The 26,016-nt window shown below is 37.2% G+C and overlaps 1 protein-coding gene across 1 annotated transcript in view; it reads left to right on the forward strand.

Moving 5' to 3' along the window:
* Positions 1–2,969: 2,969 nt before the first annotated feature.
* srgap2 (SLIT-ROBO Rho GTPase activating protein 2) overlaps positions 2,970–26,016 on the forward strand; it is a 42,693-nt gene continuing 19,646 nt past the window's right edge. Inside the window, exons 1-6 of the mRNA XM_016278795.1 lie at positions 2,970–3,017; positions 4,605–4,797; positions 13,303–13,465; positions 21,184–21,399; positions 22,950–23,078; positions 24,841–25,062. Coding sequence (XP_016134281.1) covers positions 2,972–3,017; positions 4,605–4,797; positions 13,303–13,465; positions 21,184–21,399; positions 22,950–23,078; positions 24,841–25,062 — 969 coding nt within the window. The 5' untranslated portion in view covers positions 2,970–2,971. The remainder of the gene's footprint in view (positions 3,018–4,604; positions 4,798–13,302; positions 13,466–21,183; positions 21,400–22,949; positions 23,079–24,840; positions 25,063–26,016) is intronic.

Below are 26,016 nucleotides of genomic sequence, written 5' to 3' on the forward strand. Positions count from 1 at the left end.
TAAAGGCTTCATATTTTGCCACTGATGATTCAAACGCGAGTTTTGAGCAGTGTAGAGTAGCACTTGTTGTTTGTCATTTCTCCAATCACAAATGCAGACATGGTTTTATGTTTATGTGGCACGATGCAACGCAACGCGTAAAAAGACAGTATAAGTCATTATAATCCGTAATTATTTCCCCACTGGATGCAACAAATGCCTCGTTTATAATAGGTTTTAATGTTTTTGTCTCGTCGCTCCGGCCGGACACGGCATCACAGTATGGTGAGGGGCGTAACGTTTCCGTCTCACGCTTGAGGTATTCGGCCAATCACAACGCACTGGATAGCTGGCTAATCGTAAATTGTAAAAATCGTGTTTCAGAAAGGCGGGGCATAGAGGAGAAACAATAATGTACAGTATGTGGAAAAGAATGTGGTTTTTTTTACCTTAAACCGCATAAATACATTTCATTACACCAAATACACCAAATAATGTTCTTTTTAGCAACATCATATGACCCCTTTAATGCTTGTTCAGCAAATGCACACTCAATGAGGCAGGGGTCACTGCTGTCTGATTACTCTGAGATCGTTTAATATTTTGTGTTGCTTTAATGTTTATGACAGGCTCAACTAATGATACCCAATCAAATAGGCCATTTGAATCAAGGTTAATTGTCCTTGTTTGTTGATTTAGAGGAAAAAAAGAAGTGCTCTTTCTTCAAAAACATTTACTGAAGTAGTTAGAATTACAGTGAGGCAAGAGTTGCTTTTTGTTGCACCTGCAGAAGTAAAACCTCTGCTTCCCCTTTTGTGTACAATGTACTTATCCTGTTATATAATAGATGTATAATTTAAGTTAATAAGTTATTGTGTGTGTGTGTGTGTGTGTGTGTGTGTGTAGTACAGTATTTATTAGAATGTATTATACTTTTTATATTATAAAAGTATTATATTTCAAGTAAAATATATATTTAAAATATAAATTTGCAGTTTAATTTTATAATGTTAACTTTATTTTAACTTTATTTAAAAAAATATATACATATATAACATTTATATATATATATATATATATATATATATATACAGTATATATATACAAAAAGTGTTCAGTCTGCCTTTGGAGGTGGATATGGAGCAAAAGAGATTTTTTAAGTTTTGTGTTTTTCCCAATTATTTTTAACTTTGTGTGTATGTTTTTTCCACTCAAGCTATTTTAAAAGATCTTCCCATAGATGTAGAACAGCAGGATGGCCAGAGAATTGGTAGCACAGTGTTTCTCAGACTTAGGAAACATTTTATGAGCCCCTGAGACAAATGCAGAACATCTGACTTGAGTTTCGTTGTGAGTGTGGTTGGATTATACTCTTCCTGCTCTTGGTGACAGTGATGGCGTTTACTGCTCTTCTCAAATCTTTACTTAAAGAGCAGTGAATTTCATTAATATTTCAGCTGATTCTGAGTTAATCAGTTGTGGTGCTTGTTCTAGCTTGTAATGCATTTAGCACAAACTGTTCAGGTTATACTCTGATATTTAAGTTTTACTTTTCTAGCAGAGTCTTGCTTAATATGCTCCCATTAAATATATGCTTCAGTTTCTTTCCCTAACCCACACAGCCCTGTTGGCCTCATGCCCTTAACCTAACCAATCAAAGTCTGAAGTTTTGACAGCTAAGAGGGTTTGGTTTGTAGACATGAATGAACACATATTCAGCCACAAGAACATCAGAATCACTCCAACACTGTGATCTTGAGTGTGGTTGGATTATACTCTTCCTGCTCTTGGTGACAGTGATGGCGTTTACTGCTCTTCTCAAATCTTTACTTAAAGAGCAGTGAATTTCATTAATATTTCAGCTGATTCTGAGTTAATCAGTTGTGGTGCTTGTTCTAGCTTGTAATGCATTTAGCACAAACTGTTCAGGTTATACTCTGATATTTAAGTTTTACTTTTCTAGCAGAGTCTTGCTTAATATGCTCCCATTAAATATATGCTTCAGTTTCTTTCCCTAACCCACACAGCCCTGTTGGCCTCATGCCCTTAACCTAACCAATCAAAGTCTCAAGTTTTGACAGCTAAGAGGGTTTGGTTTGTATATAGACATGAATGAACACATATTCAGCCACAAGAACATCAGAATCACTCCAACACTGTGATCGAGAAACTTGCTTGAAATTTGTAAAAATGCCAAAAATGCTTGTGTGCACCACGTTTACATAAATGCTGGTTATCATGCTGTTTTCCATCATTTGGTTATCATTTGATGAATTACTGATACTTTACAGCTGTAAAACTGTGATATTATCCTATGACTTTTGACTAGTATTTATAAAGCAGAATAAACCATGAATATAAGTTTTATTTTATATTTAATATTAATATTTATTTTATTTTATCCACTAGGCACATAGACATTTTTTAGGGATGCCCATACACAAATCTGCATATGCATTCCTCTGTTTCCTTTGTGTCTGTATTTATCTAAAAAAAAATGAAACATTGAGCTCATAATTGCATTATTAGGCCCATGTAGGCTCATTGACCATGCTCTGTCTGTGCTTGTTTGTAGACGCTTTGCTTTTTGCTAAAATTACAGGGCTCTCTTTGAAAGCTGAGGCATTACGATGTGGCACTGACTCATTTCCTATGATCATAAATTATACGGACAGCAGAAAATTACATGTGTCAGTGCAGTGGTATCGACACATGTTGGCATGCCAGAAAGAAGGCCCGGGTAGTTATTATCCCAGACGAGGGCTGCCTTATGACATAGTCATGCAAAAATCATCACAATGAGTCATATGAAGTGGGAAAAGCCCAGTCCTATAGTCCTGGGATGTACTGGAGTGAACTTTGTTGTGTTTGACTTGACCAAGACACAGATGCTGTGGAAATCCCACTTCTGTGTGATGTCAGAGTGAAAGTGTGCTCTCAGCGCAAACCCCGCTGTTCTCCTCTCTTCTCTGGGCTGGAACAGGTAGAGCATATGGAGGCAAAAGTCATCAGATTTCTTTACAGCAGGAAATGCAAAGGTACTGTTGATTCTTGGACATTCTCAGATTTGTTTCTCATCACTCGTGACACTGGTTTGACAGATAACTCGAGACTTGCCATCAATACATCAACTGAAATGTGATGCTGCAGCTGTAAACGATGAAATAGGTGCTAGTTTATAGTTTTTAATGTTTGGATGAAGGACTTTGCATTGCTTTGAATAATTTAACTGCTATACAACTGCTAAATTAGATGGCTCTGCAGTATCGTATCATGTTTTTATTTATTTATTTAGTTTATTTCAGTATGCAGCACATGTAGGTCCATCCATAATTCCAGGCTTCCCAAGAGCTCACGTTAAAATCGTAATTCAATATTTCAATTGGCTGTCGAGATTGAGTGGAGTAAATTAATTTGGAGCCATGCTTGAGTGCTCGGCGGATGTTGGACAGGGAGAAAGAGAGACAGAGAGAGATGCAACGGAAATAAAAAGTGATAAGAATGGATAAACTCTCTGAAGATGTGTGTGCGTGCGCGTGATGGACCTCTGCAAAAAGATCTCCTGATATTCATTGTTCTTCTGGCTATTGAAAAATGTTAATGCACCACTTTACTTAATGATAATCATAAAATCTGTTCTTTGAAACATTGTTTTTTTTTGCATAGAAGGTTGAAATGTCTCTTCACCAGCTATTTTTGACTTTGTTTTGAGGAAGTAGACTGGAGCCGCATAGACTAGATTGTGAAATGTGGATGAATTTTTTTCCCCCCTGAATTAGAGGATGATCATGTTTTAGTGAGAAGTCCTAGATTAAATATGTGGAATTCTTTGTGTTTAATTAAGTTTTAATTGAGTCGAATAGTAATGGTAAAAAGCACTTTTTAAAATTTGTTGCATTTGCAAACAATGTTCAAAATGAGCTTTCGTCCATATGGGTGAGTTTACCAGGTATACATATTTCTTGATTGTGCATTTTATGAAGAAATCCATATTTTCCTCTTACAAAAAATAAATTAGATGCTTTTAGTTGTCAAATTACAAGAACATTTTTTTATGATTTTGTTCAGGGATTGTTGAGTGTGATTTTGGTGGTTTAAGGTGTACCTTTAAATTGAACAAAAGTGACCGTACAGGCTTTACATTGTTACATAAATTCTGTTTCAAATAAATGCTGTTCTTTTGAGCTTCATATTCATCAAAGAATACTGAAAAAATGTAATGGTTACCACAATTTTTTTTAAACATTCGTAATTATAATGATTACTGAAGGATCATGTGACACTGAAGACACTGCTGAAAATTCTATTGTGCCATCACAGAAATAAATGCATTTAAAAATGTATTACAGTGGAAAAGTAATTTTGATTTTAATAATTAACAGTAATTACTGTATTTACCATATTTTCTATTAAATACATGCAGCCGTTAGAGACGTCAAAAACACTCAAAAAATCATACCAACCCCAAACTTTTAAATGTTAGTGTATAGATAGATGATGGCATTTAGTGTGCGTTTTTCAGTAATTCTCCACATTTTCCAGGTGGTTCTGAACACTTTTAGAATGCATAACCAGAGTGGGAAGTTCTGTAATAACTCTGTTTCTTCTTCTCCTCTGATTGGCAGAGATCCGAGCCCAGTTGGTGGAGCAGCTTAAGTGTTTGGACCAGCAATGCGAGCTCCGCGTGCAGCTCCTGCAAGACCTGCAGGACTTCTTCCGCAAGAAGGCAGAGATCGAGATGGACTACTCCCGCAACCTAGAGAAACTTGCCGAGAGGTTCCTGGCCAAGACTCGCTACACAAAGGACACTCAATTCAAGTAAGAGAACATTTGGCCGTGTTTCCAGCTGATACATCATAGTCCTGTGATCCGTGCCATTACCTGGGCACAGTTTGAAATCAATACGTTTATTTTTTCTCTTCTCACACTCTTCTGATTACATAAATGCTGTTTTGCAGTGAAAGTTGAGACAGTTGAGTAAACTCTCACCAAGGTCATGTGATATCCAGTCAACACTTCCCTTTAGGCTTATTCAAGATAATTTCATTAAAATCTTTGGTAACAACTCATAACCATCATATTTTAGCGTGTAGGCTTAAACAGAGTCTCCTTATTTGTCAGAATGATGATGAATCAGCTTTTGACAATGTAAAAACTTTATATTATATAAATTATATAAGAGGCTTGTCTCATATCTCTGATGAGATAGCAGCAGGGATTTGGATCGTGGAATAAAGTCAAACATTTTCTTCGAAGTCCTTGGTTCTGCTCCAGTGACCCATATTTGATCCTGATTCTGTAGCGGTTAGAGTTATTATGCCGTATTATGAAGAAACAGCTGGTGTACCGTTAAGAAAAGCAAGTAAAGTGGAGCATTTATGTTCTTACTCAAGCTATAAATGTTTATTTTATCCTGTCTGATTGACTGCATTAGTTTATAATGCTAATTTTATTGTTTAGCGTGAAACAAAACAAGCTTTTGAATGCCCTAATGTCATTTTTATACATAGGGCTAGACTTTGAACAGGCTTTTTAAAGCTTAGTTGCATAGAAAGGCAAGTGGCAATTATGTTGAAGACCTGGCATTAAATTAATGCAGGTTTCCCGATACTTACTAGCGAGCTTTGAGAATGATGCAGTCTCACTGCAGTCATTATGACAGGATATGCTGTCAAAGAGCCTATTAATCAGTGTTATATACTGTCTAAACGGATCTCTGTGGTTAGATGCTTGGATCCTGTTGGATTCAGTTTGATCTTGTGAGGATGTGGTAACCACATCCTCAAAGAATAACAAAGAAAAGCTTAAAGACCAACTAAAAGTTAAAGTTTGAAGTGTACTTCCTTGCCCTGGCTTATGTGTGAATTATGACAGAGTCTGTATGTCTTGTTAATTGAAGCAGTATTTGATGAGAACCTTTATGACGGTAACAATAATGTCTTCCCGACCACTATAAAGCAAAAATTTTGCTTGCGTTAACATTTATAAAGGTGCTTTTGTAACTCCCAACGGCCTGTATTTGCAGTGACACATTGTCATCCTTTTATGCTTGCTGTGTAAATAGGTTGGACTGGATTTGAGTTGTTTTCCAGGGTCTAGTATGCGTACCTTGACAGGTTTCTTTCTGGCAGTTTTGCCCCAGGCACTGTTTTGACATAGGGGATATCCAGTGCTTGAACTTTTCCTTTATTTCATTGTTTCTTTCATTTTCCACCTTGTCATGTGCTTCTCTTTGCTCCTTCCCTTTTTCACTCTCTGTCTTTTCACGTTATTTTGCTCTTTGTATTTGCACTTGACTCTTCGGGTTCCTAATATAATGGTTTGAGTGCTAGAGGCTGGGTCTAGGAAAGTCAACATATGGCTCTCTGACAGCTTCTAGAAATAATCAATAGATAGCACATGTTTTTTTGAGAGCAGTTTTGTGTGACAGCTCTGTGCTCTATCAGACCATGGTGCACATGAGACCCCTGTGTACCTTAGACCCTGGGGGAGGTTCAGTTTCAAATGGAGACCTATGCTCTAGTGCAGGGGTCACCAGACTCGGTCCTGGAGGGCCTGTGTCCTGCAGAGTTTAGCTCCAACCCTAATTAAACACACCTGAACCAGCTAATCAAGGTCTTACTAGGTATACTTGAAACTTGCAGGCAGGTGTGTTGAGGCAAGTTGGAGCTAAACTCTGCAGGACACCGGCCCTCCAGGATCAAGTTTGGTGACCCCTGCTCTAGTGTAATAATAATTTTTGGTCAACAGCAATATATGTCATAATGTAGACATTTTATAGAATAATGATTAAGAAATTACTGAAAAAAGCTAAATAAGATATTAATTGTAATAATAGTGATGAAAATAAACTATTAAATTATAATATTTTTAGTTGAACATTTTAAACACATTTGTCAAAAATTATGAAAAATGACTCAATGACAAATTATTGAACTAATGAAGTAAAAATAAAATGTATTAATATTAATCAATAATAATAATAATAATAATAAAACAGAGATTATATTTGTTATTTTTATTTGAACAATTTTGTAAATAAAAAACGAATTTTATGTAAAAAAATAAAAAAGGTTCCTGAAAAATATAGAAATAATGAAATAATAAGCAAACAGTAATAATAAATTATGATCAATAACAATAATTGTAATCAATAATAATAATAATAATAATAATAATACATTATTATTGGATAATACAAATTTATAAATTGTAATTTTTATTTTTATTTGAACTGTAATCTATCAAAAATAAAGGTCATTGACATATAAGAATTTTCGACAGGCAAATTTTAAAATACAAAAAATAATAGTATATTTTGTAGTTGTTCAAACATTAAGAATGTTGTGTACACATAAATTCATATAAAAATTTTAAATCAAGTGATTTTAGTGTTTTTTCATCTAGGTGAATCAGCCGTAGCCATAAAAAATGTCATGTGGTGCGACCATGATTTATATTAAAATTAAATCAATTCCTTGACATGCTTAACATATTTTTTAGAGGTTCTCAGTAATTAAAGTGTTTAGGAAAAAAAGTGTTTGTGTTTCTTTTAAGTTTTTCTAAATAATTATCTCATATTTTTGTTCTACAGTTTCAGAGTTGTTTAATTTGTTCAGAGACTTTTCAGAGACTTATTTTTTCTGTTAATTGCATAAAACTGATAAAAACATTTAAAAAATACCATTCACTTAAGTATACTGTAGCCGTGATTCATATTTCAGCCACATAAATTAGATGATGTATTTCTAATTTAATACAATTATTGCTATTAGTGGTCCCTCCAAATGACAGAAAGACCTTATATCAATAAAAATCTATTTAAAGAAAGTGTGAAAAGTGCAGCACATGGCATTAACTGTAGTCATTTTTTTAGACCCATTTATTTCTAAACTTTGCCCAATCTTGACTGCTCAATTGACCCTTCGCTGGGAGTTGATTAACAGGCAATCTGAGCAATCATAATGCCAAATCTGCCATTTTTGTCTGACAAACAAACCAGACAGCAGAGTAGATTAACGTCGATGGACTTGAACTTGAAAAATAGTGTGTATTGACATCTTTTCACAGTTGAAACAAGATACCTTCTTTTTAAGATTTTTATCTTAAGCATCAAGCATTCTCCATCATGTATTTTGCTCTCTTTTGCTTTCATTTCCTCTCTGAGTTTCTTAATTTTAACATAATTTCTTGTGCTTATCTCTCGATTTTCTCATAGCTCTTACTTTTTCTTCCACATTAGGCCCGCATTACACCATCTCTTTCTCTGAGCACCCCCTCTCTACACCAAATCTGCAGTAACCCCTGCTAATGTCCTCCTAGGCAAGTTTCATTTCCTCTCCCGTCTGACTAGCTTGACTGACGTCTTCCCAGCATCATGTCTGAACAGAAACCAAAGTCTTGTAAAACACTTCTCACCAGAGTGAAGAATTCCCCTCAATGCCTTCTCATGTACCTTCCAAGCGATATTGAATGAATCAGTCACTCTTCACAGTTTACAGCAGACTCTGATGTCAGTATATTGCTAAGCTAATGACCCTATGCATGTATTGAAAGAAATACAGTAAAAATTGTGAAATATTATTACAATCTAACATAAATGTTTTCTATTTTAATGTATTTTAAAATGCAATTTATTCCTGTGATGGCAAAGCTGAATTTCCAGCAGCCATTACTCCAGTCAGAAATAATTAATTTGCTGATTTAGTGCTCAAGAAACATTTCTTAGTATTATCAGTATTGATAAATGATACATTCTTTAAAGAATAAAAAAGTGTAGAAATAGAAATCTTTTGTAACATTATCAACGTCTTTACTGTCACTTTTGATTAATTTAATGCATCCTTGCTGAGTAATAATTTCTCCTCATGGTCCATGTGGTGTACATTCAGAGCTTCTCGTTTTGCTTTGTAAAGTAATATCATTGATCAATTCCCATCATTTTACTCCAACAAAATGTCAAGAATTTCTTCATATTCTTCATCTCTTAAAATTCTTCACATGCCACCATGTCACATCCCTGGTGTATGCCACCTAGGAATTAGCCCTTCTTGGCTTCGCAGAGCGTTACTTTGGTGAAAGGCCAGCTCTGTCTGCGGTGACCTCGCTGTTAATTGGGCAATTCCTCCACTCATGTGACCTCAGCTTTTTCATGGCCTTCCAGAAATGACCCGGAGTTCCCTTGTCTGAATGCCCATTTAAGAACCCTTTCCGTCAGCCAAGGGGCCATGCTAATCTCATCAACGTCCCTTTGTTCATTTCTCGAGAGGAATTGAGTTTCTCCAAGGACTCCATCTTATGTGGTTAAGCATGTGTTTTGCTTCTTTGCATATGAAAATTATGCTAATTTGTGTGTTTGGGAGGATGTTTCTCAGGGCTGTCAATGCCTCAGGTTGGTTTTAATCATTCAATAATCGTTAGACCGTTGGTTTCACTTATTGTATTATTTTTTTTACACAATTTGTTTTTACACAATTTAAATATTTGTTTTGTTAGTATATTCTTGTCTTCTCATGTTCCTTGTGTTATAATATGTCCTGCACCATGTGTCAATTAATGGAGGTGTTCCCACCATTTTTTGGCACACATGTCTGTGGTTTACCATCAGGAACTTGCCTTCTTTGAACCCTTATTGTGCAAGACCTTTATGTTTTGATTGACTTTTTGCTACATGCTCGAACCAGTTTCATTCTTCCCTGTTTCCCAAGTGTTGTGCGATCATTGGCAGAGCAAACATCAAGATCTCATTCCACTCTTTACCTCAGCCGTAGCCTCCAAAACATCCAAATACAAGTATTTCTGCTACACTTCTTAACTGTTGTTCTTTGGATGGGGGGAAAAGGGTGTCTGGGAAAGCTGGTGGAGAGAAACATTATTGGTGAGAGTGGTGTGCATGCCTAAGTGTTTTGAACACACTAGACTTATTTACTTATAATTGTAATTGAATTGTGACTGCTGCCTGTGTGCCGCTTGTTTTTATTCAGTAGGTCTGTTCTAAAGTGCTCCCTACGTATTCAACTTTTTTTATAAGGTATCGTTCTAACTCAAATAAAAACTTTGTAGTTACTGATACTTGGGCAACAACTCTATTAATGGTCACAATGGTATTCCAATAGAGTCTGAAGTTAGCATGTTGCTAAGCTAAGGACTTAAAGGGTTTGTTCACCCAAAAATGAAAATTGTGTAATTAATTACTCACCCTCATGTTGTTCCAAACCCATAAGACCTTCATTCATCTTCGGAACACTAATTAAGATATTTTTTATTAAATCCGAGCGCTTTCTGACCCTGTATAGACAGCAATGCAACATCCCACCATCTTATGTGTCAGTCTCCACCATGCATTCACAAGAGTACCACAGTGAAGGTTGACACGAAAGAGACGAAATTTTCTTTTTGCACTAAAAGCATTCTTGTTGCTTCATAAAATTACAGTTGAACCACTGATGTTACATGGACTAGTTTAACGATGTCCTTACTACCTTTCTGGGACTTGAACATGGTAGTTGCTGTGTTGCTGTCTATGGAGAGTCAGAAAGCTCTCACATTTCATCAAAAATATCTTAATTTGTGTTCCGAAGATGAACGGAAGTCTTACTGGGGTGGAACAACATGAGGTTGAGTAATTAATGACAGAATTAAAATTTTTGGGTGAACTATCCCTTTAACACAACAGTCAGCATTTGTTTTGTGTCACTCAACAAGTACAGAACATTTTAAATGTTGAATAAAGAATAAGGAATATATACAATATTAGAACACTTTAATTTGCAAAAATTAGTAATGCTTAAGGATTCCATTAAGCTTACGATATGAATCTCTGTTGCTTTCCTTTAGCATCTGTTGAAATACCTTGATGTTTGATGACGACAGTATATTTGGTCTTTTTATTCTGATCCCATCATCAAAAGAGTTACATGGGGACCAATGACGTGAGATGTGTCCATTCCTTTCCATAACACTGACAGATGTTGAGCAGGAGAACAGGCTGTGATGTACCTCCACTGAGCCCCCCGCTGAGCTCTGAATGCTGGCTGATTTCCCCTCGCTTTGAACTCGTTGGGAGGAGTGTCTGTCTGAAGTGTTGTCGGCAGGCGAAGCCAGAGGGAATGTCCTGTACAGAGAGACAGGATCCCCGTCGTGTGATATGATTAATCCAACGTGCTCTTCAGCAGGGAGGACTGGTGTCAGACAAGTGTTAATACACATCCGTACATCACTTGAGGTTTATTAGACTCAGACTACTTCAGGACATCAGCGGTTTCAGCCCATGTTTTTTTTATGTTATTTTTTTAAATATGCTAAAATGGGTTCAGATGTTGCCGATATCCTGCTATGATATGTGCAGCATAAAGTGGTTCTGATTTTTTTTTTGCAAAGGTAGCTAGGTATACTACCCTGATTTTGGACGTGTGATTTGGAAATAACATATTTTTGGTCATGTAATTAAATAGCATGGTTTTTCGGCATGCACATTGAAAATTATTTGGATATGTTCACTACAGTCCAAAAGTGAAAGTCTTTTATGCTCACCAAGGCAACATTTATTTGATAAAAATATAGTAAAAACTGTGAAAAATTATTGCAAGTTAAAATATAAGGGTTTTATTTTTAAATATTTTACAATCTAATTTATTCCTGTGATGCAAAGCTGAATTTTCTGCAGCCATTCAGTGTCACATGATCCTTCAGTAATCAAGTACTCAAAAACATTTCTTATTATTTTTAGTATTGAAAACAGTGCTGCTTTAATAAAAATAATTTAAAATTAGAAATGTTTTGTAACATTTTAAAGGTCTTTACCGTCTCTTTTGATGAGTTTAATACGTCCCTGCTTAATAAAATAATTTGTTTCTTACCAACTTTAGTGTATGTCATTATAGCTGTTAAATCCACCCTGTGGAAGTGTTTTTTTATGAGTTGCAGTGTTTCTGAAATGAGGGAGGAAATGGATTTTACTTCAACATTTTTGCTTTTGTAGGTCACAAGTTGTTTAGGCCTTAAATGTACACATTTGCATACCACTGATGGATAAGGTTGCTGGTTGTTTGGGTAGATGTGATGAACGTTTTAGTTCTCACCGATACTTTGCTCTCCAGTCAACAGCAGGACCAAGGTCATGTGTTAGCTGTTCCTCTGTAAACAGACAGTCTGTAAAACATTAACAGACAGTTGGATGCTTTCTGTGGGTTCTTTAGATCCAGTCCTTCCTGATTCTACCCTCTCTGTGGACATTTCAGACCGTCTGGTCTGAAGAAACATCAGGTTCTGCCCCACCCGTTCAGAGGCATTTTAGCAGCAGGGAATGGGTCCCACCTCATGGGCTTCTACGGGACCCTCAGCATCAGCTGTCTCCTCTGGCATGCACAGGCCGCTGAGTCCATCCCTCCAGCATGTGCCCAGAGTAACGCAGGGCTTAACAGAATTCCTCTTTGGCGTGACATCCATTGCTCTGTAATCCATGAGTGAACTTCACATATAGGGCAACAGGTTTATCAGGACAGATCTGTATGCATGTGTACCCTTCTTAACCATACCAGGACTGTATGAGTTTAGAGTAACCTTTAACATCCTGGGAACATTCCCTATGAGAGCAGGAGTCCAGAGGGTTTTTTGAGCTGATTTATCTGTAATGATGATGTCTGTGTCTCAAAGGTTGTTCACAGTGATTTGTAGCGGCAAAGTGATCTGAAGTCATTAGTTTTCAAAAACGGTTGGCTGTTTGAATGACTGATGGCGATGAGACTTTTTGCATATTAATACTGTATATAGTCACTATAATATATAGTCATCTTCAGGAAACTTAATGGCCCAAAATTGCAAAATAAATATCAAAATACTGTACATTTTATAGCAAGCAAGATAGTTTCAGATGTATTATTGATATATTACTGAATACTGTGTATGTGTGTGTGTGTGTGTGTGTGTGTGTATATATATATATATATATATATATATATATATAATGTGATATAACGATTCATTTGCATCGTCAAAAATGTTTATGTCCTCGTTTTCGATATAAAAATTGTGTGGGAAAACACGCCATTATTATTTTAAAAATTCATTTAGAATTTACTCCTTATATAAATTTTTTTAATCTATTTGGCTTGAAATGATTTGGCTGATCATTTGGTTATGTTCAGATGATTCCTCTGATTCCTTTTGATTATGTATTGTGAGTTGTTTTGCAGCTATTTTGCAACTACTGCAAATGTATTTTTGTAGTATGTATTTTTTTAAATAGCTTTTTCTGATTGATTCTTCTGCTCTCTTGTATTATAAATGATAATAAATGTGTTTTTTCTTTACTCTTCCCTGCAGGAAAGAGCAAAATGTCCTGTCTCCAGTCAACTGCTGGAACCTTCTCTTGGCTCAGGTGAAGAGAGAGAGTCGAGACCACGCCACTCTCAGCGATCTCTACCTCAACAACATCATCCCACGCTTCGCACAGGTCAGCGAGGACTCAGGACGCCTCTTCAAAAAGGTGACATTCGTCTTTGCATACCAGTCGATTTCTCTGTTAAAGCCTCTGTAGTGGTCATTGAGCTTGGGACCGCATTTTTTATTTGCTTCTCAGTTCAATTGATAATCTCTCTCTCCTCACTGATGTACCAGTTTTGACCTAATTTGACTATTTTGATTTGATTATTATTGTAATTATTTAATGTTATGTCTAATATATGATCAAATTTATTTTAATTAGGGATAGTAAAATTAATTTGTTAACAGTTTGGTTCATTACATATCTTCTGTGGTTTCTTATGCATGTTTATGCTCATTAAAACTGATAGTGAGATGATTAGAATCGGAAGAGCTGATAGATGCAAGAGAGCATCATGCCTTTGGTGTTTCATCCTCTTGGCTTGTCTAGACCAGGGGTCTCCAACCTTTTTTTTTACACCACGGACCGGTTACATTTGAAAAATTGTCTCTCAGACCGGCTGGACGGGGGTATATGTGTGTGTATATATATATATATATATAGCCTAATATTCAACGCATTATATTGTGTTTTTTTTTAGCCACAGATCTGACTATTTTTTCAGATAAGCAAGAAAACAAATGTTTAAAGCACAGAGAATGACAATGCCGTGAAGGGTTTTTGATGTAAGGGTTTTTGGCTAATTTTATGTGTATGTGTATACGCAACTCGGTATCTCCGCGCTGTCTGAAACACGTCTCTTGTGCGCGCTTTGATTGTGTGCGAGAACAGCATGTGAGTAACGAATTGAGCTTTCTTTCGTTTCTTATTGTGGTTTCAAATTGCTTGTACGGGTAAATTGGCAAATGAATCTGTGAATCATGTGAGTGCCGAACGGTAGGGTCTCATCCGTACGTATTACGGATCAACTGCGATCCGTTTAACTCCTAATATGTGACAGATCAGAGCAATCTTTCATTTACTTAGTTAACATGAAATTGTCAAATTGCTACTCCATATCAATCGCATGCAAAGAAAATACTGAATAATTTGAACAGTCATTAACATAAATAAATAACAGAGTATCATATCTATACACATTTTTCCCAGAACGTTCTTGCGACCCGGTAGCAATTCTTCCACGGCCCGGTAGTGGGTCGCGACCCGGTGGTTGGGGACCTCTGGTCTAGACTGGTTAGACAGGCAGGAATTCAGGTCGCTCACTATCTAGACCCAGAGCTGTGAAAGAGATGCTTTCTTATCAACACATTTCCTGTGTCCATTGGTTATCCAGGTGAAACCAGTTAAATCTGGTCTGTTTAAGGTCAAATCCAGCTTTATTTATTCAGAGGATGAAGGAACCTCCAAAAATGATAAATTCTGTAATCATTTACTCACCTTCTTGTTGTTCCAAACCTGTATACATTTCGGTCTTCTGTTGAACATAAAGGAAGGTATTTTGAAGAATGTGGTTGCCCAAGCAGTTGTTGGTCCCCACTGACTTCCGTAGTATGGAAAAATTACTATGGAAGTCAATGGGGACCAGAAACCATTTGGTTGATGATGAGAGAATTTTCATTTTTGGGTGAACTACAATTTAAAAGTCTCCCATCAACCCATCAGTTGAGCAGGGTGTTTTGATACTTTTTGATGTTTATTTGATAAGACCTCTTGTGATATAGTCAGAGATCTCAGCTATAGGGCTGTGCAATTAATCGTATGCGATTGTCATGCGCATCTCGTCGAATGCGATTATGAACGCGATATTGCCTAATTGTCAGTGAATTACAGCTCTGTGTAGTGAATGCCGCTCCATCTGAAAGCAGGTGATGGAGATTTACAATCGTATGCGATTGTCATGCGCATCTCGTCAGTAAAGCCGGTTCCGTGATTGGTAGTAAATCGCCATCACCTGCTTTCAGATGGAGCGGCATTTAATACACAGAGCCGTAGTTCACTGACAAGCTAGGCGATATCGCGTTCATAATCGAATGCGATTATGAACGCGATATTGCCTAATTGTCAGTGAATTACAGCTCTGTGTAGTGAATGCCGCTCCATCTGAAAGCAGGTGATGGAGATTTACTACTAATCACGGGACCGGCTTCACTGACGAGATGCGCATGACAATCACATGTGATTAATTGCACAGGCCTACTCAGCTATGCCTAATTTAAGGTGTATTGAAATTTGGACTCGCCTCAATCTTAAATCGCAATTTTTTTCCCCCTGCATATCTAGCGGCAAGAGTCTCTCAGACCCCAATCAGCACTTCTTTCTCTCCCGCTGTCTCTGTCTGTTCCTCGTTTCCCGTGAGAGAGAGAGAGAGAGAGAGATGAGCCTTCCTATCAACATTATCGTCAACTCTTTCGGTCTCTCTCTTCTATAGTTTAGCTCACCCGGCCCTCCGTGCTGCAGGAATACCAGTCCTTTAATTGAACGCTCCCAGCCGGCCTCTCTCTATAGGCTTCCTAGGAATCGCTGAAGTCTGTGCAATTGATCTTACCTAACGTCCCAGCGCCATACACCTCCCACCTGTCTTAAAAGCGCTACAACATGCTGGAGAAATTCTGCACTCTAAATGCAAATACAGTCAAGGGAGCCGTGTCCGGAGGATGTTTACGACTTTATTGAACCATAAGCGTAGACACACAATAAAGGAAAACACTCTTAAAAGCAGAGAACGAGAAGTTTTGGCAGCGAAATATTTAAGGGTGCTCCGATTGATCGGTTACTGATCACTATCGGCTGATAATCACTTTGGGATGATTTATCGGCAGTCTCTAAAAGGCCGATCTCAAGCTGATGACGCTGCCGTGAGAGGTTTGGCATGACATGCAGCCGGTGTAGTGCCAAAATTTGCACCCTGCCAAATTATACACCCCCTAGTATTGGTAGGTTTAGGAGTAGGTGTGGGGGAGGGGTTAGGATTAGGGGTGGGGTTGGGATTAGGCAATCAGGTAGCGACTTCAACGAGGGGGTGCATAATCTGGCAGGGGTGCAGAATTCGGCACAACACCGGCACCGTCTCAGTCTCTGTCCGCCGCGGGTGAAATAATTATAATGCTGAAGGTGAGGTACTCGCCTTCATATTTCTTCATTAAATAACTTACAAAGTAATTTGAAAACCTTGTGTGAGACGTAATTTCACAAACAGTGTGAATGAATCACCTCGCGCTCTCTCTCTTTCTATCTCAAAATACACAAATGGCTTGGCTTCAAATCACCACACATCGTGTCTGTCTATAAACGAGCTGCACGCTGCACAGTTGACACAGGAATTGTCACTTGCACAATTGAGGCAGTGTCACATCGTCACTAAAGTTTATACAAGTAAAGTTTTTGCATTACTTTTTCATTCTTGCCAGTGTTTAACCATTCAGCGCTCGCGCGCTCTCCTGTAGACCGTGCACTCATGCACACTTGCAGCGCACACACAGTAATAAAGATTTCAATGCAAAAGGAAAGGCAGTAGAGCTGACTATTTCTGCCAATGGTAAGTTTGTGATAACGTAAGAAAAGTAGTTTAAATGTTTTGCCACTTGCTTGAGCAACTTAATATATAAAGCTAGAATTAAATGCAAAAGTAAAAAGCATTGATTGATGTGTTGCTTATATTTATTGTGTTTAAACATGTCTGTGAAAGATTGTGTTACTGTACTGTGTAAAAAAAGAATTGCAATGCTGAAAAAGCATTTTCAGTGACAATGTTTGGATTTGAAATCAAAATAATGGAATGATTATAATGTTGGAATAAATGTTGTGTTTGTGGTAAACAGCCACGGATCAGTAGCGGACTCCTGTGTGAAAGCTGCTTCCCCTCTCACAAGAGTCACCTAAGAGGGGAATTTCCCCCATTTTCAAAAATGAAATTCAGGCCCTGAATAAATGTCTAAAAATCCTGATTGGAGTATCACTATAAATATTTATAAATTATAAAAAGAAGGCTTTTAAAAGATCGGTATTGGTGATCGGTATCGGCAGATACTGCTTTCTGTGATCGGCCTAAAAAAATCATGATCGGAGCACCCCTAGAAATGTTGGATGAATCCTGTTCCCCTTAATCAGTGCATGATGAGAAATGTAGCGCAATTTAATTTGACCAAATTGAACCTAATATAATGTGATATGTAATTAATTAATTTACATTTAAACATATTTTCATGAGCAAGAATAAAAAGATTGTAAAGCAGTTTTCTACCTTATCAAATGTTGCAGTAAATAGTAGAGAGACACAATGTTTTTGGAACAAAGTCTTGATAAAAAAATACAGGAATATTTTTTTATATTATTACAATTAAAAATTACAGTTTTCTATTTGAATGTTATGATGTGTAAATTCAGCTTTACAGTTTAAAAGATTGATTTTTTAAAATTGGGAGTGTTTGATTTTTAATATATTTGGTCAAAAGTATGTGGAATATCTGTCATTTATTATGAAAATAATTATTGGCTTATCTGTATCGGCCAGAATTTTAATATTGGTGTAGACGTGTTTGGAAAACCTCTTTGGAGACTCATTTAGTGCCACTTACACTAGCTATGATGAAAATAAATTGAAAAGATTTCTCTTTACTAGGAACTCCAACCAACAAACATTATTCATGTTATGGACTTATGATTTTTCAAGCATTTTTCCGCTGAAGTAGCTCTGATCACTCCAAGTACAAACACAATGTTTTGTTTTTTTACATTAAAGGGGTCATATGACGCGATTTCAAGTGTGTGTGTGTGTGTGTGTGTGTGCGTGCGTGCAAGCGAGCGAGAGAGAGAGAGAGCTGTCAGTGGAGTCATCACAGTGGAGTCAGCTGTCTTAACCGTGGCTTGTGTACTGCAAACATACCAGCTTCATCACTGTGTCTGTCAATTGACTCTGTTCTTACACAAAATAATGATCTTTAAAAAAGCATCATATGACCCCTTTAAGGCAAAAGATTTTCATCAATTCAACTACATGCTCTTGTTTATTGGAGGAATTAGTAGCAGAGGCGCAAGAACAATCATCGCTGATATCAACAGTCCTTTCACATGTGACTGATGTTGAGTGCCAGTAAACCAATCCCCTCATACACACCCCAAAGTGATGCTTCTTTGACAGATTTGTGCGGAACTAAAACCAATCTCCTGCCAAGCTCACAGACAAACGTGTGATCTTTTTCATTTAACAAGTGCATCTCACCATTACAGCTCATAAATCCATGTCCTCCCGTCCCAGTGCCTCTCCCCTGTTGTCCAATAGATTTATAGAGGCCTTCATGGAATATCAATAGTTTACTCCCATTTTTTGTGGCTCTTTTGTGTTGTCTTTGGAGTGTGTCTCCAAGCAGATGGAGGAAGGCAGCTCTGCCTGCACTCCTGAAGATCTATTTCACCGCGGGAATGTAATGCTGCTTAGAGGGGAAGTGTGTCTGTGAGAGGTGGAGCAAGAAGAAGCGGAAAGAAGTAACTTAGACCTAACACTCCTAATAGAAAGAGCAAGCTGAATAAATCCATCAAATGCTCCTTCTTGAACTGGTCTGAATTAGGGAAACCAGCAGGGCAGACTGGAGACAGACCCCACTACACGTGTCTGCCCCAGCAGGTCCCCCCCGTACACATCCACACATGTTCTCCTGGGAAATGACTGTAACCCATTTCAATACCCCATAAAAAGTAAGCAGATCCTTTAATTAAAGAGTTAAGGATTATGAAAATAAACCTGGCACCATTTTTAGTGACATCTGTGCTTTATATGAAGAAAGGAAAGAATGAATGGAAAAGCTGATGATGATTATCTCAGCCTTTTGGATCAGAGAGGAACCCCATAGGGCCGAAAATGGTGAAAAACGTGATGAACTGAGTTTCCTCTGCACAATCTTTAGCGTTCTTTTTTTATAAGCTCAGCGGTGGCTTGTTCAGTAGTTCATCCAAAAATGAATATTCTGTCATTGTTTACTCACCCTTGTGTCGATCCAAAACTTTCTTCTGTGATACATTTTTGGTGAACTTTTCCTTTAAAAACTGGAAAAGAGCCTGACGCTTCTTTGCACTTTACAAGAGCAAGAAAAGGCCATTGAGAGCCGCCCACATTTATGTTTGCCAAATTCCTCCTTTAAGTGTTTCCTATTAATGATGACATTGCAAAGAGCTTATTAAATTTATTATGCCCATCATGGAGGCTGACACCCTCATGAAAGCCAGTGTAAATGGAGGGAAATGGAGTCCATTAGCTTTCTCTCTCACAGACAGCGAGCGATGGCTTGGTATCATCTCTCCGGTCTTGGCAGTGTGTTTGATTGCAAGCACAAGAATGGCGTCACTCTGTGACATTCCTCTCAAAGGAGCAGAAGTTTGGAATGAGATCCTCCCTTCAATCCCATTCCCAAATTTAGCATCTTGCTGAATACTAACTATTAAGCTTGGTGGTGTCTTCCATTCATTGGCAACAGTCACAGATGACAGTTACAGATCTTTCACCATAGCCTTTCATTGGACTTAGACATAAACTGCTCTTTATAGGGGTCATAAAATTGTAGATGTTCCTTGCTATTTGTAATGTTTGTAATTTTATTTTATGGAATATTAATAAATAAAAATGTCTTATTTATTTAATCTATTTTAGTATTTATATAACACATTATAGACCTATATATAACAACTTTCCCACATTTTACTCTTGCTACTTTTTCTGGTGTTTAAGAATTGAACACAGAATAATTTTTTGATGTGAAATTATGTTAATGTTTTGAATGAGCTAATGTAAGAAACTTCGGAATGAGGTGTTTTTGCATCTACATTTACATGATTGGCCATGTTAGAAGGAAGTTTTCTTTTCTGGAAGTGTTTAGAATGTTTTCATCAAACTTTTTTATTTCAAAAGAAAGAAAACTTAATTTTTACAGTGTATGATAGAGTATGCTATTTACAGTATATGGCTTCTGTTTGCAGTCCACCCAAAGTAATAAATCTGTGCTGTGCGTTTTCTTCCTCTGTAATTTAAACTGATCCGGTACAAGGAATAAGCAATAAGGGCTAATAAATTAGGCTAGATTATGGGATTTTCTTCAGCAGAGAGGCTCTGTTAGAGTTTTAGTCCTTGTAATGGAAAGTCATTGTCCCGTTGCCTCTCTGCCTATACAAACACATTGAGCTAAAAAGGTATTGCATGCCTGACTGTGAGTAAAAAGCATTTGTGTGAATGATTTTGAGCCTGTTTTTTGAGTTGGTTGTTATGTGAATAACTGTGTTCTCCTCTTTCAGCCCACTTCTTGCCACATGTAAGGATCCGTATTTAAAAAAAAGAAGAAACACCATGACACATACGCCAAAATCAGAGTCATGCTGAAAAATATTTATAGTTAATTATGCTCAATTGTTTGTACTGCCATTTATATGGAAGCTTGATTGAAAGCTTGATAAAAAAAGGTAATTGATTACAACCTTTTATCTTATAATTCATACTTTTGTCTTGCAATTCTGAGTTTATACCTCACAACTCAGACCTTTTTTCTTGCAATTCTGATGAAAAAGTCAGAATTTAGAGATATTAACTCAAAAATATTGGAAATTGAGTTTGGTGCAATTAGAAATCTTGCAAAAAAATAAAAGTGTAAGATAAAAAGTAAAAATTACCTTTTTTATTTATTTATTTTTCCTGTGGCAAAAAAGCAGGCTTCCATATATTTCTTTGCAAAATCCAATTCATCACATTTCAATGACATACATCACTGGGCATGATGCATTTTCTCTGTCTAATATACGATTTCATGCACATTTAACATGCACTTTTCTTTACTGCACAGGTGATGAAGACCTATCACATGTACAACATGGACAGCATCAATGCTGAAAGCAAGCTGAAGGAGGCAGAGAAGCAGGAGGAGAAACAGATGAGCCGCAGCGTCCGACATGAGGACAGGCAGACCCCGCGCTCGCCCGACTCTCTCACAAACATCAAGATCGAGGAGAAACATGTGCGCCGCAGTTCTGTCAAGAAGATCGAGAAGATGAAGGAGAAGGTGAGCAGAGGGTTCAAATGAGAAGGGATGGGGTGAGAAAAGAGGAGAAATCAGAGTTTCTTGGACAGTTTAAACAGAGAATGTGGAGGAAAGGTGAACGTGGGCATGAGAAGAATGAACAGATGGAAGGAGATTTCAGGGAAATGGGAAAGAGAGAGAGGCTGAAAGATGCAGAGCACAGGGAGCAATGAGCTGGTGAGAGATACAGAGAATGCCGTCACTGCCAGAGGGTGTTGAGGGTCCTTAACCTGATCCTCGACAGCTTTAATGACCTGTTGACAGTGGTTTAATTTATAACATGCGTCAGATATGGAATCCATTCTTATCATGCCTAAATAATACTATGCTTGTCACACGACCTCTGAAATATTTGATTCTGATTGGTCACGCCATTCTGTATTCATAAAAAATTACAATAAATTAAAACAGGTGACAAAATATAATAAAATAGGTGACCAACAATGGTGTTTCCATATTCATTATAAATAAAAATAAAATACTTTAGATGACCAACAGTGGGTTAATTTTATTTTATTTTATATATAATAAATAAAAAATATAGTCAATTAAATATATTATAAACTATATTTTATATACATTTACATAGAAAAGTAATATAGAGAGAGTGAGAGAAGTCAAGTGGTCAAGTGGTGACCAACAATGGTCTTTTCTTGTCATTTTACATATTTAATTTGTAAGTAGCAATGTAACACAGCATAAAATTCAATCAGCAGGTCATTATCACAAAATAAACTCTTAGGGTGAAACAAGGCTTGATTATACACTCTGAGATTCCAGGCTGCAAAATTCCTGAAATTTCCAATTCGATATGGTAATCCTAAGCACTAAAATGCAGCTTAATTCATCAAGTGAATGGCTCCTCTATGACTGTATATACTGTGTTGTAGAATGTCATTTGATGATGTAATGAGATGACATTGGGGCAGGGGGCAGGCATTAGCATGTCTGGGCCAGATATTGTTGTCAATCCATGTCTTTGTTCTTCTGGAGTCCTCTGGTTACCGTCTCTGTCCAGTACCACCAACTTACGAAATGATTGATGGGATCATCGCTGGGTTGTTCCAGGGCCACCTCTGTTTCCACTAGACCAACAGCAGCTCCTCTATGTGTGTCCCACTAGAGAGTGCCTGTGGTCACCCCAGCAGCATTTACAGTTTGAAATGTAGTACAGTTTGTGGTGGCAGCTCTAACATGAGCGTATTTAGGGAGGGCTAGTAGAAGTTAAACAACATGCCATCCATCATGAGCTCATGTTTAACGTAAGCTTTAAAGGTTTTGTCAAAAAGAAGTCTGTCATTATTTACCTACCCTCATGCTATTCCAAACTTTGTTTTTACACAAAAATTTTAAAACAGATGTTTTTCCCCATACTTCTATGACTTTATGCTTGACTTTAAGATGTTTTGTTGCGTGACAGTAGTAAACACTGACATTTAAAGCCTGCGTTCGTTATGAACTGTGAAAAAAAATATCTGTCCGTTTCTCAACCATTGTCTCATCCTCCTGGTTTTACTTTACTTTTTTCTTAGCGGCAAGCAAAATACACTGAGAACAAGCTGAAAGCCAACAAGGCCAGGAATGAGTACCTTCTGGCTCTGGAGGCCACCAACAACTGTGTCTTCAAATACTACATCAATGATCTGTCTGACCTCATAGATGTAAGTCCACCTTTATCTCATCACTGGCTCTCATCTCAAGAGCCAGTTCAGGAATATTCATGTGTTTCTAGTGTATTGTTATTGAGAAATGTTTACAACAATGTTTTTGTAGCAAAATCACAAATATTCCTTCTTAAAGCTTTTGATATTTGTGACCCTGGACCACAAAACAAGTCAATTTGTTTAAACTGAGATCATCTGAAAGCTTATAAGCTAATAAGCTTTCCATTGATGCATGGTTTGTTAGGATAGGACAATATTTGGCTGAGATACAACAAATTGAAAATCTAGAATCTGAGGGTGCAAAAAAATCAAAATATTGAGAAAATTGCCTTTAAAGTTATCCAAATGAAGTTCTTAGCAATGCGTATTACTAATCAAAAATTACGTTTTGATATATTTACGGTAGGAAATTTACTAAATATCTTCATGTAACATGATCTTTACTTAATATCCTAATGATTTTTGGCATAAACGAAAAATCGCTAATTTTGAACCATACAATGAATTGTTGGCTATTGCTGCAAATATACCCGTGCTACTTAAGATGTTTTGTGGAACAGGGTCACATTTGATGTTATAATGCAGTCAAGCTTAACTTGTTTAAACCAATGTTATTTTAGTGGATTTATATTTTTATTCATAAAATTAGCTCCTATTAGTGCTTTTGTCATTTTTTTCTAGCTTTATATATGTATAAATTGTAATATTTTTAGTTCTTAGTATCTTCAGTATGATTTTACTATCTTTTTCATCGTTTTAGTTTAACAACACTGGTTTGAACTGGTTTGATCTAAGGGTTTTAAAACTTACAATGCCAGGTGTATCAGTATAGATTGCAAGCTCAGGGCAGCTGATAAAATGAAACTAGGACTGTCAGTATGTAAATCATTTGTGATTAATCTTATCATTTCAATTTTGATGAAGTCCTTTTTAACAGTTCTCACAAAACTTTTCTTCTGTAATTCAATAATTAAAAAAAAAAGTTTTGTTGAGCTGTCGTATGATGGTCATCTCATTCATTTTTGCATAAAAATATAATCATTAAGTAATTAAATTCCACCATTAAGAATTTGTTAAACAGCCCATTATCCTTCTTGTCATGTGAGCACTGGTAAACTGGAAAACTATACTGTGCAGCCCTAAAAGGGCGTTTAAGTGTAATGCCCTAAATATGCCCATGTACAGTGTCCCACAATGTAGTAACACCTTCTGACAGTATGCTACCTCATCAGCCTTCTTTCTTCAAGTGTGACCCTGAAGGTAAACTTGTAGCAGCCCCTCGTGTGAGCTCCGCAAGAGGGCCCACTTGTCCCACAAAATCAACATCAGACTCCTTATAAGGCACCCACAAAGTGCTGAAATCTTCTCCCCATATTACCCTTAACTTCGGCACACAGGGGCCCACGCAACATGGCATCCTCTTTCTGAGTGAGGAACTGTGAATGATGGATTTAGTTTGAGTGGGCTTCATTTGAAGCAATCAGAGCATGGAAGTGAAGTTTTAACCACCCATGGGTTAATAGGAAAATGGGTTTCAGGGGGAGTACAGAGGGCAGACTATTTTTATTATTATTTTATCACTAATTATTTTATTTTTAGTACTAATAAAAAGTACTTTAAGTTCCTTTGAATGAAAGTCACTTACAATTTCACAGATGTTGTGCTTTACTCTGGATTTTAATGCCTTTCTCAATTCACAGCTTTTACATTCACAGCTCAAAATACCAAACAAATGCCCCCCTTTTTCCCCCTCTCTCAGTGCTGTGACCTGGGCTACCATGCCAGCCTGAACCGTGCACTGCGTACCTACCTCTCGGCCGAGTTTAACGTGGAGACTTCCAAGCACGGTGGTTTAGAGACCATTGAGAACGCTGCAGAGAACTTGGAGGCCAACGCAGACAAGCAAAGGCTCATGGAGACCTACAACAACGTCTTCTGCCCTCCAATGCGCTTCGACTTCCAGTCTCACATGGGTGATATGGTCAGTCGGTGTGATTATTATTGCTTATGACATGACAGTGGTGAAATGAAGTAATGGAATATGCAGTGATGGTAATTATTTTCATGCCCCAAGCAATATACCAACAGCAGACTCACAGTGTGGGTAAACAATGACACACAGACATTCTTAGGCAACTGAGTGCAGCTTTACTGATGCCAAGTGCTTTTGCTCCAAAATATCAAACATCTTGATGATATCAAGAAATCAGCTTCGCTAAATACCAATCGGTACTGTTACACAACGATCAGCATTGTCTCTCTGAGACTATGTGTCCTGCTGTTACGTGTGACACTTGCAAGACTGTCTCATTGCATGTCCAAACAAATCCAGACACCTCATGAGGAATGAAGCATTGCTCAATCAGATTGTTGCACAGTGACTGACATGCCTGCTAAGAAACCACAGTTGCTTCGGCCTAGGCTTGCCGCGATAGACGGTGCTGACGGTGATACCGGTGTTAAGCCGCAACACCGGTTATGTCACTTGCCCACCGCGGCACTGACCCCCACCGTCGTTTTGATTTTTTATAGTAATAAAAATCATTTAGTTCAGTAAAAGAACAGACATTACAATTAAAAACTGAACGCGGCTGCTCAATGCTTTATTCAATATTTTGGATTTTGAAAAGCTTGTTGACTTTTGCCGTTTATCTAAGGTGATTTTGGAAGTTTTTTTAAACATTCGTTTCTTATTTAATTGGTTCCACATTGTTTGCTAATTTTTACTTTATTTAAACTTTGTGTCATTTATTTTAATTTTTTTACATCAAGGTGTATGCCGTGCCTCCAAGCTTTCTTACTAGTTTTGCTAATAAACGTTCTACGTTTCTTATTTATTTGGTTATTAGGCCTGTCGCAATAATCAATATATCGACTTATCGCGCAATATATGTACATGACCTCAATCATTTTTGGTGACGCAATATATCGCACA

Source organism: Sinocyclocheilus grahami, unplaced genomic scaffold (assembly GCF_001515645.1).
Source record: "Sinocyclocheilus grahami isolate Dianchi unplaced genomic scaffold, SAMN03320097.WGS_v1.1 scaffold125.1, whole genome shotgun sequence".
Lineage (NCBI taxonomy): Eukaryota > Metazoa > Chordata > Actinopteri > Cypriniformes > Cyprinidae > Sinocyclocheilus > Sinocyclocheilus grahami.